The 20,022-nt window shown below is 41.1% G+C and overlaps 1 protein-coding gene across 3 annotated transcripts in view; it reads right to left on the bottom strand.

Annotated features, from left to right (window-relative positions):
* The window catches only part of ehbp1 (EH domain binding protein 1), a 122,023-nt gene that overhangs the window by 63,769 nt on the left and 38,232 nt on the right, over nucleotides 1-20,022 (bottom strand). For all 3 annotated transcript variants that reach the window (XM_086044938.1, XM_086044940.1, XM_086044939.1), the window contains 2 exons: nucleotides 3,512-3,690; nucleotides 2,621-2,669 (listed from right to left, as the gene is read on the bottom strand). In XM_086044938.1, the coding sequence (XP_085901064.1) occupies nucleotides 2,621-2,669; nucleotides 3,512-3,690 (228 nt within the window). The remainder of the gene's footprint in view (nucleotides 1-2,620; nucleotides 2,670-3,511; nucleotides 3,691-20,022) is intronic.

The following is a 20,022-nucleotide window of genomic DNA, read 5'->3' as shown; positions in this document are numbered from 1 at the left end:
GATCCAATACGTAGAAACCCCCTCAAAAACATACATGACAATCATTGAGGCATATGCACAGATAACGCATCTTTTCTTCTTAAATATTTACTTCTGTCCCCCCCCCCCCCCCCGCCAACTAACCAGCCCCTGATATTGATTGTCCTTATCTGTCATAATTCAGCACAGTCTGAGCTCATTGCAATCACTGCACACAGATGGATGCTGAAAAGAGGCGGGTGAGGGGGGGCACGTCTATCAACGAGCTGTGAAAAGGAGCAGATAGGTGTGCTTGCATTCAATACGTCCCCAACTCTTCGGCCGCGCATTCGCCCAATCTTAAAACATTTCATTACGTTCCTTTTCTTCTTCTTTGTTCCCCCTTTTTACCTTCGCCGAATGAGGCTGATCAGCCTGATGCACAATTGACTTGGATGATGCTCAAAATTGTCGCTAAACGGATATAGAATGCGTCAAAGAAAGCAAAAATAAATGTATTTTATTGGTGGGGTTTGGTACTGCTGGAGGCCGAAGAAGGTTGAAGGAAAGAAATGGATGATACGCAATATGCTTGATTAATGTGTATATCTTGTGCCAAAGGGCAGCCAGAAAATTATTTTTATGGGTGGAGTCAGGTACTGCGAGAGTTGATTAGTCTCATTAATGATGCTCTATGTTGTCACTAAACAGATGCGGAGTGGGGCAAAAGACATAAAATCTATATTTTTCGGAGTTAAGTCTTGGTTGTGGTAGACGGCGAAGAGGTTAATTGGTCTTGAGGTTGATTACTAAATGGATGTTGCATGGGTCAAAGGCAGCTAAAAACGATATTTTATGGGTGGACGCTGGTACTGCTGGATTCTCAACATAAGTTCCTAAATGGATGAAGCTAGGGCTAAATGCAGCGAAAGACTACTTTTTAAAGGGTAGAGTTGGTCCTGCTTGAGCATGATTTAAGTACAATGGTAAAGTAGGAATTGAACCCCATTTTTGGGTATATTTTGTACAGTACACATATTTTACACAAGTGGCTAAAAAGCAAAGAGTGGAAAGTCTCCATTGCCAAAATGCATGAGTGCAGTCAATGAATGGGGCTATCTTAGTCAAGAGTCCCATTCATTGATCATTGCCATTCAAATATTCATACTGTCCATTATTTCTTGCTCGTTTGCTCTCTTTGCATTAGTATATTACACAGTAGCTATGTTGGCCAGGGCAATATACTTCTTTGAAAATCGAGCCATGCTGTTTGTCGTTCAATGAAAAAATAATACAGTCAGAAAATGTGGAGCCTCAAAATGTTTTCCAACAAGAACACCAAAAGTAGAAGCTTGTACGTTGTAGCGCGTTGCTTAGTGTGTGGTCGGCCTCAGTTCCACTATTCTCTTTGCCTGGGTAGAACAAGGGCTAGCAAACGGGCGGATGAAGAAACGTAAAAAAAAAGGCATAGCTTGGGTCTAAACACCCAGCAAGAAGTGAGGAAAAGGATACTTGTCAATCAGAAGGAAGTCAGGTGGAAGTCAAGAAGTGGCTCCTCTCATCACTATCTTATACTCCCACAAGTAAACAGGTAATGAAGGCCGGTATAGGATGGTCACTTGGGTGACAGCGCTCGGACACCACGCCACAACAGCAACACAGGTGTGGCTATTCTTCGCCTATCGCCTTCCACGGCATATTCCCACATTACTTATATCTAGCCAATTTTCTTGGGGGCTACTCGAGGAGGCACCTGCAGCGAGGAGGAGGGAAGGGGAAGGGCGAGGGGGGGAGTGTGCAGATACGGGATTGGCTCTCTGGCTATGGTTATTGTCAACAGGCTAGCATTCATGCCTAACAGGGCCACCAGAGGTTATCGCCCAGCCAGAGTGTGTATGAGGAGAAGGAAATCAAGCTGCGGGACGCCAACGCGTATCGCTCGCTGTAGCCCTCGGGGCCGAAGAGGGGACGGCTACGTGTCTGTGTGTGTGTGTGTGTGTGTGTGTGTGTGTGTGTGTGTGTGTGTGTGTGTGTGTGTGTGTGTGTGTGTGTGTGTGTGCGTGCGTGCGTGCGTGCGTGCGTGTAGATGTAGTAGCAGAGGGCAAGTGTGCATTTGTGTGTATGGAAAAAGAAGGTGAATGTACGCACAAAAAGAGCCAAGGGGAACATGGTGATGCCAGTGAGTCTGCAATTCAAAATGTGAAGGTGGAGATACGGTGAGGAGGAAAATACAGGGTGCGTGTATGTGTAGTGCTGCAAGAGGAGGAAAAAGGTACAGCAGAACCTAAGGAAGTCAAACTAACAATTTTCCTTTATGTGCAATTCATTTTAATTCAATCACACGTGATCATGCTTTGAAGACAATTTTGTTGTGTTTTTTTTTTTTTTTTTTCCCCATCAACACACTCCACTTATGACCCATTGGTGTCCTCTCTGCGGGCGGTGGTCTTAAGACACCATCCACGCCTGCATCAGATGACCGTGTTTTCACATCCATTTACTACAGCAGGGGGGTGGTGGCTCTAATGAAAACTATCATAACACACACGCATTGTAGTGGAGGATTAATGGCTGATGCGGAAATAAGGCCAATCGGGGATGTGGCAGTGAAGGAGCTAAGCGACGTGACAGGACAGAGTGGCAGTGGGTGGTCGCCGCTTACCTTTTTGTTGTTTTCTTTAATATCCTGAGGATTGAGCGACTTGTAGTCTCTGGAAAAATAGCATTGAGAGAGTGATTGTGTTTAAGTACGATATAATATATATAATACAATGTGACATATATAAAAAATAACACACCTGACGAGCGAGGCTGATGCACATACAGAAAAAGTTTGCAGAATTTATGCCATATTAAAATAAACAGTTAAACTGGATACAAACATCATTCACTTTGTCGTGAAGATTAGCACAGACTCAACACAAATGACGAGAGACGATCATCGTTACTTTGTTTAAACAAACCAAGAAAGCCCTCCTGTTAAACGTAAGGCAAGCCCATTCTTTTATTCTTTGGAATTCTGACTCAGCATCAGACTCTGAATTGTTTAATGTTTTATTGTGTTTACTGTTTTTACATTATTTATTGTTTGAACTCTGTTTTTATATATCTGATTTATTTACTTTATGTACAGCACTGTGTATGCAGCTGTGGTTGTTTTAAAAGTGCTCTATTAATGAACAACTAACTATGAACTCTGGTGATTTCAATGCCCCCCAAAATATAACAAATCAATTTAATGCTTTGAAGGCTTTTTTTTAACATCTGTGTAAAGTCGCTTGTAAACTAATCAGTTAAAAATTTTAAGCCAAGCGTCGACAACCTTGAACAATGTTTTGGCTCATGATTATAATAAAAAGGTAAATGTGAAGTGGAAAGAAAAAGTCATACACGATAAACACAACATTATCTAGTGATATTAACGGACACTAATAGTGCAGGAGACGTACAGCCTTTCCTGTCCAGACTGCAAATGAATGATGCTTGCACAAAGCCTTCAACGGCTAACAACCAATTTGCTTTGAAACCATTACACATCAAAACATGTCCCTACATGGCGTCAGGCCTGAAGTGATGCAGCAGTGCGCAGAAGGCCAGGCCGTTCCTCCAGGACGTGGTGAAATTGGTGATCTTCACGCCGCGGTAGTTGCGCGTCACCTCGCGGCACCAAGCCAGCAGCGACTGGCTAGCGTTGGGCTTCCCACCCAGGACCGGGCTTGGGATCGGGCTAGGCTGAAAACAAGAGAGACAAGACCAAAAAAAAATGAATACCTCCCTCAAATAGATGCTTTTATGATCCACAGTTTTTCAATAGTGCTTCTCCTCAAAGGAGATGCGCTTGTGGCCATACCAGCCAACTTTGGACTACAACTGGACTGCAAACACAAGACACAAAAAGACAAAAGAAGCAACCACACTTATTAAATAATGCAGGACCAGATGCAAAAACATCACTTAAGACATTGCCTGTAAAGCCAAATAAATAGCTCCCCAAATAGAAGACACCTGCCCCCATCTGCAGTTGAGTAATTAGGAAAGGGCAAGTCCGACAGTGTTAGATTTTACACATATATGACAGTGAGTAGTGCTAAAACAGTAACTTACAGATACTTAAACATTGCATGTATGGCCCAAATGACTTCATCCCTAGTAGATGCCGCCACCATCTGCAGTTGAGTAATTATCTGAACACAATGCTCAGCATTTGACTCTGCAGCGCCTTCCCTTCAATTAGTTGCTCTAAGCATAGCGTCATAGACGTCTCACAGAGAGGCGTGCAAGCGTGGATAATGTAAACATCTTTTAATTAGCTCCTCCTCTGAAGTCTTATCGAGGTGCAAAAGCTTTTCGCCACACCATGACTTTTCTCCATAAAATCTTGTTTTCTTAGACAGCATTTAATTCAATTTTTCAGGCATGGGGCAGTTACTTGAAACATCACGGATACGGTAAATAGCGGTTTTAGGGCGTCAACAGTGCAGTTATTTCCTATCAAATTTGAACAACTTCACAGGATCATTTTGGAGTGCTTATGTTATAAATTGCTAAAAATGACATCATGGACTACACATCAACATATATATAAACCAGCACTCACGGATGGTTTCAGGATGGGATGTTAGCTATACAAGCACTAAAGCAACTTGAGGTTAATTATTACAGTGAGTTTAGACTGACAGAGAAAAGGCAACTGAGTGGAAAAAGACTAGTGGTGGCAACCCGACTCCCTCTGTTGGCCTCCGCCTGCAGCTGCAAGTGCAGTGTGTGCTTAACACAAATTAAAGACCAAGTCACAGGTAAGAGTTTATTACCATTGTTATTCAAACACATGCTACAGACAAATCTGTGACAGATGTCACAACCAACTCCCTAGCAAGCCAAGAGTCTTATTCCGGAGTTCAAGTAGATACTCTATTTGTATTGGACAAATCTGTGTTGCGCGTTATCATTCCTATCATTACTAAAACATATGAGTAAAGACAAATACTGTATATATAAATTCTCAAATGGTAGTTTGGATGGAATTCCTCCATTTTAGAGTTCAAACTGCGAACGCTACAAGATGAAAGACTGGACGCAGTCACTACTAGCAATTCCTGACGTTTGTCCCCTTTTGTGTGTGTGCGTGTATCTGAGCGCGAGTAGTAAGGCCCCTTTGGGTATCTCGGTGCAGGGACAGACAGTGGCAGCAGCCTGAGGGGGAGACACTTGACATTTCCGGCTCGTCTTTGAAAGAGGGCCTTAACCTTTTCCCCCAGTACCATCCACACAATGTCAGGCCAAATAAATAATCATAATAAAACAACAAGCAGATAATAACATGGATATGAAGTCCATAGAGGTAAGAGGGATGCGGTTACAGAAAATGTGTCACTGAATAACAGCACACAATTACACAAAAGCACATCACTGGTTGAGTGAGCTGTATTGTGTGTGTGCCGTTAAGTGAGTGTGTGTGTATGTATGTCATTAGGTAGGTAGGTAGGTAGATAGGTAGGTGCGTGTTTGTGAGAGAGCGAGTGTGTGTGCATGTGTGTGTGTGTGTAGCAGTCTTCCTCCAGGCCTTCACCCCCATCCCACTCTTTCAAGTGACGGTGAAAAAGTAGCCGTCTAATTGGAGCACTCTAATTACCTGGGATTATACACCAGGTGCTATTAAAGCAATTAGACGCACAGGCGCAGACCCTCGCGCGATGCCGGCAGAAAACACTGACACACACGCAAACTTAAACACACACACACCAGCTGGGGGGAAAACAACAAGAAAAAAAAAAGCAGTAGCCAGCAGGACAGGCTCACTCACCAAATTAACATGACTATCAAAAACAATGTGTCCAAAATGTTAATTGTGTCTATTTAAAGGAAATATTTGACTCAGTGAACCGCCATTTATCGGAGGGATATGTTGCTCAACCATTCTCAATAGATATTTTTCCCATGACGTGACACACGGCCATGGTGGAGGTAGTTTTGTTCCGGTGCTTAATGAGAGCTTGAGTAAAGAAGCCTCGCGATCTCAACCGTCAACATGGCAAACAAACAAATACAATACTGATCACATGATTGAAAATTGACGTAAAGGTGAATGCTGCGATACAGAAATGAAGAGAAAGTTTTGCCATTCCCACAGCGTTATTGGTTGGCTTTGTCTAAAAAATAAGAACTCAGGTGTCAAGTGGTACTATTTCAATTCTGAGGCTGTAAAGGCTTCTTTATACTCCGGCATCGGCGGGTACTGCCGCATTGCATCACGTGACCATCGCATAGTGCTGTGCGACAAGTTGCGACTGGTCTGCAACACATGCCGCGCACACGCCAGAAATTGCTACATATACGCCGCTGCGTGCATTCCCTCTCGTGAACAACTCCGTGTTGAAGCGTATTTAGTTTATTATACGGTTTGTGAATAAAGGCAATGGTTCCTTTGCAGCCTAGATCTTATTGTTTGCCTTTCCTATAAAAAAAAGAAAAAAAAAAAAATCAACCCAAAAACATTTCGAGAGCTACTTTTAGCACCTTTTGATTGGTTTGCACTAGCTGCACGGCTGCGAGACTGTATCTGTGCATAAAAGGGCTGGTGACACTGATGTGATTCTCTCAAATGGGAATTCCGGATGTTTCCATTTCATGTGGGACTGATAAAGTGTTTACAAATGCATCAAATGTAAGAAATACTGTAGCATATCTGCTTTGAAAGGAACAGGCCGCATTTCATTAGGAGTGCACGAGGAGTCAAAATGCATGTTGACTTACAGTTTGCCTGAAGGAAGGTGTGTACATGTGTGTCTTTTATCCGTGTGTGTGTGTGTGTGTGTGTGTGTGTGTGTGATCTCAAAACACTCTCACACACGCACACAGAGCCATGTAGCTAGCTGGGCTGCAGGGTAGGATTAGCGGCAAGCATTGCCTCGGCCCGCAAACATTCCGCATTAAAAAAGAAAAAAAAAAAAAAGAAGAAAAAGCTTCATTACTATCAGAGGCACATAACCTCCCCTCTGCTGCTATTAAACGCCAGCCTAACAGGCTGGGCGGGAAAATACAAGGCGGCCGACAAGAGAATCCATTATTCCCGCGCCGTCGTGTCAACAACATACACCAAACGGGGCAAAGAGAGAAGAAAATGGAGGCCGAGAGAGACGGTGGGGAGGAAAAAGGGGGGTTAAGCTCCCAACAATACCTGAAGGACAAGATAGGAGGAAACCTGGGAATGCGGTTTCCTGTTGGAGAAGATTGTAGCAATTTTTGCAAAGACTTTAATCTCCGCCACCACCGAAGGAAGGAAAAGTTTGACTTTTTTGCAGGGCTTTTTGTGGGAAAAAAAAAAAAAAACCCGAACATTGGACCGCCATTGTAAAACCTCAGTTCAGCAACCATCAAAGGAAGGCATTCTTTACAGTTTCTTTGGCTTTTTGTGGCTAAAAATACACCTCTTATATCGCTTATAACTGCCCAAGGCTCTGTAAAATTTCAGCTTTGGCAACATTAAAGTACGGTCATGTGTGACTTTTGCTTTCCTTTTTTGTGGCTGCAGTCATCAAATATTTTTTTAATTGAATATTCTACCAATCCCATCGGTTAATTTGATGGAAATTGATTTAGCATCATTAGACAAAATAATTTGTATGTGAGGTGCAGGTATTATTTTTGTCCACTTGGGTCGCCATCCTCAAATTGTACTGTAGTATCTATGACTATGATTGTGTATGGCTTGAAAAAGCCTGGCCAGGGCGCTGGCCTGGTGAGTGACATGGGTGTCCGTGAATGAGACTGAAGAGTCGCCGAGTTGTTAGCTGGCTGCGTTGAGTAACTCTGCGTGAGTTGTGGCCAATCGCTACTTGCGAATGAATGTGCTTATTACAGTATGTGTTTGTTTACTGATAGTTCAATAAAGCAAATGAAAGCATTACAATATGTTCCTGCCACTGATGGTAGGCTATATTGAATTGGCTAACATCGATAAGTTACTTCGTGTTGGCGATCACAGACATGCATGTGGCACTGCATGTGTGAAAACGGGCCCAAATCTTAGACATTAGGTCCTGGCTTTTTTGCCATCGCAGCAACATATTCTTACATGGAGTAGCGTGTGCAACTGCAATAAGATTAGTCCGTGTGTAAAAATGATCACTACAAAGTTTCAAGGATTTTGCTTATATTTTAAGCAAATTATTGAAGTTATTTGTTATCTCCAGCTGTAGTGGTAAAACATACGTTCGGCGAGCATCAAAGAAAAGCCAATCTTTTACCTTTTCTATGGCTTTTGAAATTTTCTGCAGCTTTTTCGCATCGCATCAAACCCCCTTCATATAAGACCTCAGCAAACATCAAAAAAGGGAAGGTGTGACTTTTTCTTTGGCTTTTTGCAGTTGAAAATAGGCCTCTAATGTTACTTAGGAATTTTGTTGTGAGAACTGAGTCTAGCAAGAGCATTCAAAAAAGGCAGTTTAACTTGTTCCTTGGCTTTTTGTGCCCCAAAATACACACAATTTCACATCAGCAAGTCTCACACAGCTTCGGTTGTACTTTTTCTTCAGCTTTCTGTGGCCGGGCGTCTGAATACCGTGTCAACAAGCCTTGCGAGACCTTGATGAAAGGATGAAATGACTTGAGTAATTCACTGGTTTGAACCCGTATTTTTACACTTAGCATGACTGTGAATAATGCAGGACATCTAACTGCAAATGCAAACAGTCACTTGACATTATACACAAAGACAAGGAGAGTGTTTAAACTGTCATATAAGCTCAAATGGTGGCTTTTGGGCTTTAACAGTGGAATGTAAACTCAACTGGTCTCAACCCAGTGACATAAGAACGGCAATAAGATGGCAGTGAGGAGAGGAGAAGAGAGGCTGCCACCACAGCCACGTGTCTTTCCCATCTCGCTTGCTTGAAAGTGTGTCCGATTTGAGGAGGTGTCAAATATGTGACTCTTTAAAACTTGTAATCCGCTCAAAAGGGAGCCTACGGCAACACAAGACAGACGACTGCCCAGCACACATACATTTGCTCTAGTTTACAACACACGGACTGTACATACATGCACTGTCAAACAATAAAACACGCATAGGACATACATCAAACACAAATACCACAGTAACGCAACGATAGTAAGTATGCGCTGCTGTTTTCCAGTGAGGTCACTCAACGTGTCTGGCAGATAAAATGCTTAAAGACGGAATTATTATTATTTGAGGTCAGACCATATCCTGGCAATTGAATCTATGCATCTATAACAATACGTTAAAAATATTTGTACACTTAAAAACATTTTTTGTTTTGTTTGTTAGGGAGCCAACCACATTTTTTTGGTGGAAAATTATTAGTTAGAGGTTTATTACCCCAAAATGAAAGCTCCAATAAGCATTCCCATGAAAAATTATATATATATATATATATATATATATATATATATATATATATATAATTATGCGGGGGTCAACTGTCATGCTTTCATACAACATGTGCAAACACACACTTGATATCTTAATATTTTTTCAAGCAAACAACACGGCTGCACTTCTGTGGTGTGTCCAGCTATTTTATTGGCTGCACTACAACCACCAATATGATTCATTATATAATTGTGTCATTGAGATTCGCTCTGCTACTAACATCTTCTCATTAGAAAACAAAGCCAGTAGGAAATAAATAAATAAATAAAGAAAGAATCGCCCCCGCATCATCTTACCATGCCTCCCATTTCAAACGACGGAGTGCAATCAAAAGTTCAATTATGTAAATGGAGATGTGGAGTGGATGGAACAATAACAAGACTGGAATAGGAGAGCTGAGAGAATGTAGCGTGAAAAATAACACACGCATTAACATACAAAAGGTAATATCGCGTGACTCTTGGAATGAGGAAGGGGGCTCGGCTAGAGTGTGCATGTATAGTGTTACCTTGACTCACAAGTTAACGTCTCTCCGTCACCAAGCTCGTAACCCAATTTACTTGCAGATCAAATCCTTTTTCTCCTACTGAAATAACTTGAAATCAAACTAAATCATTCCAGCCCCCTAAAAAACACCACAAACAGCACTGCATTATATAAAAACATAAGATAATGTAAATAAATTGGTAAAAAGTGTAACTACTGGTCGTACTATATATCTGCACACTGGATGTGTGACTTTAAGGGGCGTGGCATAGTTCCTGCTCATGCTCGTGAGCATCTGGGTGTGAGAGGTGGCCTATAGCAGCTCCTTGCGAGTCATCTTATTTTGTATTTGCGTGTTTTGACTGTTTACGGCGTTCAATAAAAGGCTGAAAATGCATCGATATATCTGAATCTCACTCTTAATGAAAAAAAAAGCCTTACAAATCTGAAAGTATTGATGATTATCTATGAAAATATAATTGATTAACTGTAATGTCAACAAGACTTGCCACCATTTATATACGGTTGTTAAAAAAAAAACGGCTACGTGAAGACAAGGCCTGACACAGATTCACAGATCGGCCATGCTGATAAGGCCGTTGTTTATCAGTTAATCTAAGCGCGGGTGGGAAAAACTCATTAAGGAGTCCACCTTAGGAATTACATCTCACAGGTAAAAACATGGTAAAGAGTGTGTGGGTGTGTGTGTGAGAGAGAGTGCGTAAGCCCTTCACAACCACGAGCACACAACCACACAAGTATACACGCGGGGCAGGGCGACCATTGTCCAGTGCAGTGGGCTTCACAACGATGAGCGATAGCGCGGCCAATTATAATGAACATAATTACAAAGTCACCTCTTTGACTACTGATCAGAATACACGCACACAAACACATAATGGGAAACAACACTATCAACACTCATATGTTTGTCACACAACCGGTCCCGGGCGATCAGCTTTTACTCGTTTCCTATATATTTTCACCTTAACGCTTATGATTTAATTCGCATAACTGCTTTGCAGATTCCGATATCCAACCCAACCTTGGATTAATTATTCATTCATGTGTCGTCAAACTTTTTCCATAAGTGAATGAACTCGCACGAGAAGGCTCAAACTCAAATCAAAGCTGGGTGATGGCCCTAAAAGACACCACTCAGTACTTCCTATGACACAGTGTCTGAATACCGTAATTGACAAAAGGAGGCCCTTTTTTTTATTATTCTAAAGAGGCAATTAAAGAGTCTTATCATTCCTCTTTTCTGCACACGCAAGAGTGCACATTTAAGTAAGATGTAACAGAATTCATGAGCTACTTCTAAGGTTCCTTTTAAATGTTGCTGTGCATTAATTGAATTAAAAATGTAGCGTGTGAAGAGAGAGAGGGTGATGTCAAGAATGTAGTAGTAGTAAAGGGTGGTCCATCTAGGAAAAATAGTCTTAACACACCACACACCACATCTTAGAAAAATCTTTTAGAAATATCCAATACCTGTGCCTTTGCTGACTGTGATCGAAAAGGAAAATGTTCAAATTTGGTCCGATTCATCAGTATACGTGTACCCCTCTTGAGGATTTACGATCATGAATATGATTGACATTTAGTAACGTTATCAATTGTCACCCCTGCATATTTTACGAGGAAATCAAGGATGAAAAATGACTCACTACAAAATAAGATCAAGATAATCTTTTTTTGTTTTGTTTTGTTTAATAGTTTTTATATTGATTTAACATTTCCGATGTCAGCAGATAGGGGAACATATACTGTAATAAAATAATAACAACAATAATCAATTTGAGTAAATGAGCTATTTCTGAAGTGTGTATCAAACTGGTAGTCCTTCACACTAATCTGCAGCCAAGAAGTAGCTCTCAGTTTCCAAAAGGTTGGTGACCCCCGTTTTTGAAACATTCGACAATCAGGCCTCCTCTGACTTGAATTGAAAAGGAAAGGAAATGATGATTGTCGGTATGTGCAGCCTGCTTAAAACGTTAAAAATCAGTACAAGTTAACCCTCCTTAACTGGGAGTCATTGTGCAAAGGAAGGGGGTGCAGGAGAGGGTGGCCTTGGATCTTTTGGGGGTCTGAAGAGTTTTTAAGACTTATCTCCCCTCTTTTTTCCTTTTTTTTTTTTTTTTAAAGACAGGGGGTCCTTAGACCCACACACCTGGAGGACTGGCCTGAGTTAAATCCAGATTAAGATAATGTTACCCCTTCTCCGTGTCATTCAAACCCCGCTGGACGGAGCAACGCAGGTTTGCTTCATTCTCAAACACACACAAAGGACTCTGTGGCCATCCTCATAAGCCCTATTAGTCTGCTACAGAGCCTCTCATAGCAGACATCAATCACGGAGGGATTAGTAAATTCCCTCTTTAAATGAGTGGCACGGGAAACTTCCCTTCAAGACCAAAGCCAGTCGCTCTCGCTGGCTGGCTCGCTCGCTCCCTGGCGGAGATTACACAGCGATTTGTTTTCATTTGGTTCCATCTTCATCGTTTTCTCTGTACACCGGTCCCGCTCGCAGCTTGTGAGGTAATCCCTGGCAGATAAAACTAAAGAGGACTTACCCCAGGCAGATTACAAGAGGCGCTTTGCGGAAGGCCCTATTTTTTTTTTTTTTTTTTCCATATACAGCCGTCGACGTGGGTATTGAGAGTGAGCTCTTGCGCAGTGCTTAACTTGTGAACCCGACGTGCACCCGGCAAAGGAGAAGGAGGCAGCGGGGGAAAAATGATACCCACATTAGAGTAACTGAAAAAAAAATGTCACAACACAGACACATACACACACATACAGGCGGCTGCCTTTCAAGGCAAGCAGGTATAAAATTGAGTAGCGGTCGGAGCCCGAAAAGCCATCAAAAAAGTTTATTTTCTATTTAAGGAACTACAATGGCTAAATGGTCTTCATTTGTGTGGCTTTACCAAAGCACACATTCACAAACTTCTCAAAGTTGCTGGCATTGTATTCACACTCACTCAATTGCACTTTTTACAATTTTAGCTGAATGTCAAAATTCATAACGGGTATTTGACCAAAAAATCATTTCCAAGAACGTCCACTTCTTTGCCTTTCTGTGACTCTTCCAGTGGAACCTGTTGATGACACTGTGACACTCTAACATGAGTGGCCAATTCCTGTTTGAAGCCTCGTAATGGTGAGGCACTGTTGATCAATTATTAGGTATCGTCTTGGTCTTAGGATGTTAAAATGTCAACACCTTGATGATCGTTTAAATAGTTATTCTAATTGAACCAGGACACATATTGGTCCATTTGTGAATCAAACAACCGTTGCGAATTTTGCTATTTGGCTCCTTGTTAAAGACAGCAAGTTATGTAAAAAGCACTGAAACGAAGTGTAATAAGTGTATTCAAAGATTTGAAGAAGGTCAAATGAAGCTCCTGATGAGGTCTATTTAAGGGAGGTTTTTTATTTGTCTTAAATGGATAACATACCCAGCGACTAATTGGGGCACAGCATCAATTAGCGGTACGGCCACTATTTGAGGAAATAATCTATGTTAACGTGACCGATGACAGTTGAGTGGCCAGTATTGTCCGGCGGGCCTTGAGCCTGACGCGATGACAGTGCTGCCCTCCGGCATGGAAGGACACACAGGAAGCTCAGTGATCTGACACTGGGAAGAAACCTCCACTCCCACAAGATCCAATGTCAGACCACTCAGAGGCCGCAAATAAACGCTGGTGGGGAGGGGTCCATATAGGTAGAGGGAAGACATCGAGAGGCTTTTACACCAGTAGAGGATTATTCTGCTAATATTACACAGCTTATAGGGGGAAAGGCCAGGAGGAGAGTCAAGAGGCTACTTAGACTTGCTGCTGTCCATTTAAGTTAGCTTCAACTGTTAGCATGTGTCATATATATACTTTTACCGTTATGGAGGCAATGATTTGGGTGGGACAAACTTCACCTGCTGTAGCTAGGCAGACCCTTGCAGCTGCGCCATGTTTGTTTATGGAGCAGACATGTGGCTAGAATGCCAAGCAAATTACTTGCTGTCCCTTTACATAACGTGATCCGTGGAGGAACTCAAGGTCATGTATATGTTATGATGCCAAAACAAATACATAGTTTTCCAAACATTTCCACTATGAATATTAACATATATAGAACAAACAACAAAATCTATAACTATGCGGTCATTTTCCAGGACTATGTTGTTTCAGTAGTTTGCCGCGATGTAACTGCTGGACGACTAGTTTTCTCTTGTACCATTAATATTAAAATGACAAAATATGAACAGCCATCAATCATAGATAGCATTTTAAATGTTTGTGAATTACAAATATCAAAATAACGAAGTAGAACTACTCGTGGAAAAATGGCTGTCGAAATTATTAAATAATAAGTTTACATTTTTGTCACTCCATTTGTTTGTCCTTTCGCTAGTTCTCGACATGTAAAGATAATTTATGAAATTCATGTTTGATTTTTTTTTTTTTACATCTACGCAATGTATACTGAAAAATACAAAACATGAACAACAAAATGGATCGAGGGGTCTTTTGCCAAGCCCGCTTTTTTGTTGTTTCTGTAGTTTGTATTTAGAAGATAATTGCTGGACTCCAAGTAGAAAAGAAGAACTACTGGTAGAAAAGTGGCTGGCAAAACTGTCAAATTTAGCTCTGTCTATCTTTCCTTTGTTCATTTGCTAAGTTCATCATCACCATTGTTAAGGTAAATGCTGCAATACATATTTGTTTAAAGTTTGCATTATGAATTAAACTAACCATGATTAAATAATAGATAATTGATCATTAAAACTAGGTCTTCTTCCAGGACATTTGTTCAAATGGCCTAGTTGAAACTGTCTTAGTCACATAAGACTGAATGACAAGCCAAACTTATCGTAACAGATGAAATAACTTTATATCGTGCTAAAAAAAAAAAAAAACGAGGCCTTACCGAGGGCAGAGACGGTAAGACAAGCAACGACTGTCCTTGTCTCCCGGGCTCCCCCTTTGTCCTCAGCAAACATCTCTCATTCGTCGCGGCCACCTCGGCGAGGCTCGGCGGTCCTCGCTTGCCGCTTGGCCTGGCGAAAGCTAATTAAGAAATATCGCAGCCTTGCGCGAACTCAATTAAATCATGTTAATTTATTCTAATTTCAATTTGGAGGGAGCGAGGAAGTGAAGGGGGGCCTGTGAAGAGAGCTCCGGCCTGTGACCCTGCCGCCCACCCATCGCGGCACAGGAACAAAAAGCATTTAAATTCAACCCTTTTATTCACATAGGTAATAAAAAAAAAAAAACTTGAATTGTAGACCACGATCGAGTAACTCACCTTGGAAAAAAGGAACGTAAAGTAAGGATCTTAATTATTAAGATTTACGTATTTTGAGCAAAACACAATCCGAAGTTGAGTAGATGGAAAAAATATGACGCAGAGAGCAGGCTTACCAATTGACACAAACTTTGGAGGACTTGTCTATTTATACAAGACACACACAAAAAGTCTACAGAACATGTAGTAAAAATAAACAGGAAGTTTGATTGAAATGTTAGGCGAATTCCATGGCTCATACTTCCACTCCCTCGCCCAATAGGAAATTCACCCGAATGAGCCCAAGTCCAAAGCAGGGATACGAGACATACGGGCAACGCTAGATTATGAAGCATTTTAGCAGCATATGCCATAAAATGTGGGCAAAGCGTGGCAGCAAAGCTTGATGATTCGTCATAAAAAAGGAAACTACCAAGCTGAGGTCATATATTGATCAAACTCTGTGAGAATGATGAAGAGTCTCTTTCCTGCACTGCCTTGCATATATATGCATATGTATGCATATAATGCATCCTAAGTGTACATTTTGTTATAGTGTCTTTTTTTGCTATTGTGCGGAGTGAAGTGACTCCAACAACCAGACACAAATTCCTTGTGTGTTTTAACATACTTGGAATAATATCTAAAGATTATTCTGAACTACTTTGTTCACTGAAGAACCTCTATATTTGCTCATAAACTTAAAAAGTTCTACTGCCACTCAATGTCAGCTACTCAAAATTGAAGAGGCTTTATTCTTTTGTACTTTTAATATGAAGTTGAATGTATTTGCTCAAACTTTTGGCCCGCAGATATAAGCTTCAAACTTTTTCCGTATATGAAAATGTGGCAAATAAAAAGTTTGTCAAGCGGAAACGGGATGAAAATCTTAAGATCAGCGCATCTAAGTGTAGAGTGCTTTGACTACGGAATAGAGATGGAGAAGAAGAAGACTGAGGAAGAGATCACTGAATTACTGGGAAGAAGGAGAAGAGGGTGGGGGGTGTTGGGGGATCAGCTCCAAGGAAAAGAGATGGACTGAATCGGCCCAGTCAGAGATCACAACCCGGCCAACAGGAACTCTCAATGTGCATTTGAATTAATCCTACAAATACTTCCTTCCAACTCATAGATATGAAACTTGACGACACTGCCTTGTACTGCCAAACGTCAACTCAATTAGAACATAAAAGATTTCATGCAAGCATATGGAGTTGAAAGGAAAAATTAATCAGTGCATCTATACATTTATAATGCCCAGTCCCCAAGTAATGGAGAAAGATGTATTTCTCTATTGTTTAGTGTTAATCGACTGTGAGTTCAAAGACGTGAAAACGGCTGCTTTAAACTAAAATGTCAGACTTCCTGTAACTATTCAGGCTGGCTTACCAGGACTTTTTTGTTGGTGGAGATACTTATCAAATTTCATGTTTTGTAAAACTGGCTTCAGGGGCTAAATTTTCAAAATATTCCAAGAGGTCATATTGGTCTTCAAGTTATCCCCGGATATGGACAAAATCACTCTTAAAAGGCCACTTCAGACCATAAGGACTGTCTTTTTGTATTCAAATTTTAAGTTGAATTTTCTAAATATTCCGGTTGAAAAGCTTTGTCGTTGAAGAATTCATGGCAATGAACCTTAAACGGTTGCATCAAACCATAATTGTGTCTTTTCAAGAATGGCATCTTGATAATTGTGTGGGTGTAGCCATGATAGACGTGCCTCCTAAATGTCATGGTGATAAGTAAAACTGGTTTAGGGGGCACACTTTCCAAAGGCATGTCAAATCTTTTTGTGAGTCTATTCATGATACGTCAAATTCATCTTGCTTGAATTTAAAACAAGCTTCAAAACGTGAGTTTTTAACTATGCGAACAACCTCTATATTGTAATTAATATTAACTAGCAATCTACAGCTCTACGATGGCAATTAAATTGCCGCATTGCAAATGTCAATTTCATGGCCTCGATGTGAATAAAGCCAACAACTGGTGTATCATATGTTCAAATAAATACATTGCAGTGGTTCAGTGTTGTCAAATGATCATGGTAAATCCCATCTGTATGTGTAATGGCTATGCACAGAGGAAGTGAGCGTGCGACATATGTTCGGAAGATGTGGCAATTCTTCACAAGCTGCCGTTGAAGTGGGAGCTCCCAATGCAATGATATGGAGGATAGGATCACCTAAGATGACGTTTATTGCTCCTCAGTCACTCTTTGGATTTTTTTCAGAATAACTTTTCTTCTCTATAACTAGGCCCTCACCTACCCCACCCGAATAGCATACAGTGGGCGGCGAATGTTGTTGAAGAAATACTAGGTTTTGAAATCAATCATTTTAGTTAGTAGTGATTTCAACAGCAATCAAAATAATCACAATGATTATTTTTTCCATAATCGCCCAACCCTACATTGCACCTGAAAAATACAATGTGACATACACGACTGTCATCAGACAGCAACGATATGTAAAACCTGAGTGTTACACAAGACGTGCTATAGTCTCCTTTTGCTTCTGATAAGATTTCATTCATGCAATCACACATAATACATTTCACAGCCTTGGGGTGAGTTGTAAATGCATCACCCCTGCCTTTCAATGGGAGAATCTTTTTTTCTTTCATACTCACTGCCAGATTAGACCTGGCCGTCTCGCAGCTCACGTTTATCTCGGCCCTACACGCCAGAATGCCACGAAAACAGTTGGTGCTAACAAATATGAATACATGAAGGTTGTGCACCTCCAACTCAATCGTAGGAGATGGGAGGTAGCGGTGACGAGACTTTTTTTTTTGGGGGGGGGTGTCAGGTGACAGCTGCCCCCGTTACTAACTAAATCTCTCTCTCATTTATAATATATATATATACATATATATATATATATATATATATATATATATATTTATATTTATATTATATATATAATATAATATTATATTATATACATATATATATATATATATATATATATATATATATATATATATATATATATATATACACACACATACACACACACACACACACACACACACACACACACATCTGCACGCCATACACGTCCGCAGTGTGATACGTTGCCTTCGTCTCGGGCCTCTCATAGCGAGAATGTCTCCTTTTAATCCCCTCTGACTTCATACATTCAAAAAGGTCATCTCGCCGCCAACACATGGCTGTGGCGTGTTTGTGCGTCTAGAGTAAGAATAAGAAATAGAAACCCATTCACACTGGCCCATATGAACACTCGCTCTTTTTTTTTTTTTTTCTCTCCACGATCCTGATGACTCCGCTCCATCTCCAACAATCCATTCTGTAAGTCTTTTGCTTTGAAGCACACATTTTTGGCCAAGGCTGTACATAAGCATTTTACAATTTTAAAAAAGTATCCTACCAACATTCAGGATAGAATGATAGTAGTATTCCAACAATAAGGACAGAATCATGGTAGTATTCCAACATTTTGGACAGCATGATGCGAGTATTTCAAAATTAGGGACAGAATTATATTACACGCGACCTCCGCGATTGACGGGTGATGGGGACCAGGCCGGGACACGAATTGTGAAAATCTGCGTATAATTAACGCCATTGAGAAAACCCAAGAAATTATTCCCCAAAAAAACATTGATTAAAAACATTCAATACATAAGTTTACCACAAAAAAATGGGTGGAGGTAATAGAGATAAAAAATTTTAAAAAATGCTCAAAAAGAAAAAAAAAACAAAATCAAAACATGAATATGCATGTGGGTGTCGATTGTAATCTGACATTGTGGACAGAATGATGCTAATATTCCAACATTGTGGGCAAAATGATGCTCCTATTCAGACATCATGCACAAAATGATGATCGTATTCCAACATTGAGGAAAGAACAATGCTAGTATTTCATTGCATTCCACGTGACAGCGCCACCTAGTGGGAAGAGGAAAAAATGCAAACTCTCTTGTCACTAACCTTACAACAGCTCTCCATCTCCCACAATCCATCCTGTGCATTCCCACCTACCTTCATCCCTCCCTCTAGAGGCAGGGGCATCTCTTGGCCAAGTGTGGCCCACCACAGGCCACTGGCTTCGGGTAATTAAAGTGGTTCAGCCCCCACCCCCAGTCACAGGCAAGTGCGGCTGGGTGATAAAGGCACTGTGCCATAATTACATGGACAGCCACTAAAACAGTTAGCTAGCCAGGTGCACAGTGGCGGTGGGGTGCTCCGCGCGCATGTGTGTGTGTGTGTGTGTGTGCGTATATAGAAGCAACTGTACAATTGCATGTGTGAGTGAGTGCGTGTAGGGGGTCAACACCCCCTTGTGATCGCTCTGCTGTAGTTAAGCCCTCTGTGTTTAAGCCTCCACATAGGCCCATTCAACCCCTTACACACATGCACACACGCATGCACACCCGCACACATGCATGCGCACCCGCACACACACGCAGAGTCAACCCCCGCATGTCCCCCAGCCAATCATTCCCCACCAGTGGTCTGACTCCTGCCGTGAGTGTGTGTGACCATCAGCCATTTAATTAGAGCCAACCGCCATTTGCCTAATTTCAATAAATAAATAAATAAACACTGGATCAGAACCCCCCCCAACCCCAATAAACAAACATTCAATGAGGTGATCTGTGCGTGTGTGTGAGCATGCGTGCGTGTGAGTGTGTGTGTAGGTGGAAAGAAAGCTGATAAGGACCACTGCATGTGGACACGCAAGCATAGATTCAAACTCGTGGATATTAAGTATTGCGATTAACTTTTTTTATTTTGCTCATTTCCTTAACTTTTTTTCAAACTATTTATACTATATTTCTGGAGATGGGTAAACTTGTTTTTTATTTTATTCTATTTTTTTTAATTGGACAGATGGGCCACGTCATTCGTAGAATTT

Source organism: Filicampus tigris, chromosome 11 (assembly GCF_054856515.1).
Source record: "Filicampus tigris isolate MCC_2025a chromosome 11, RoL_Ftig_1.0, whole genome shotgun sequence".
Taxonomy (NCBI): Eukaryota; Metazoa; Chordata; class Actinopteri; order Syngnathiformes; family Syngnathidae; genus Filicampus; species Filicampus tigris.
The sequence above is the reverse complement of the archived record's forward strand: the minus strand, read 5'-3'. Positions and strand labels throughout refer to the sequence as shown.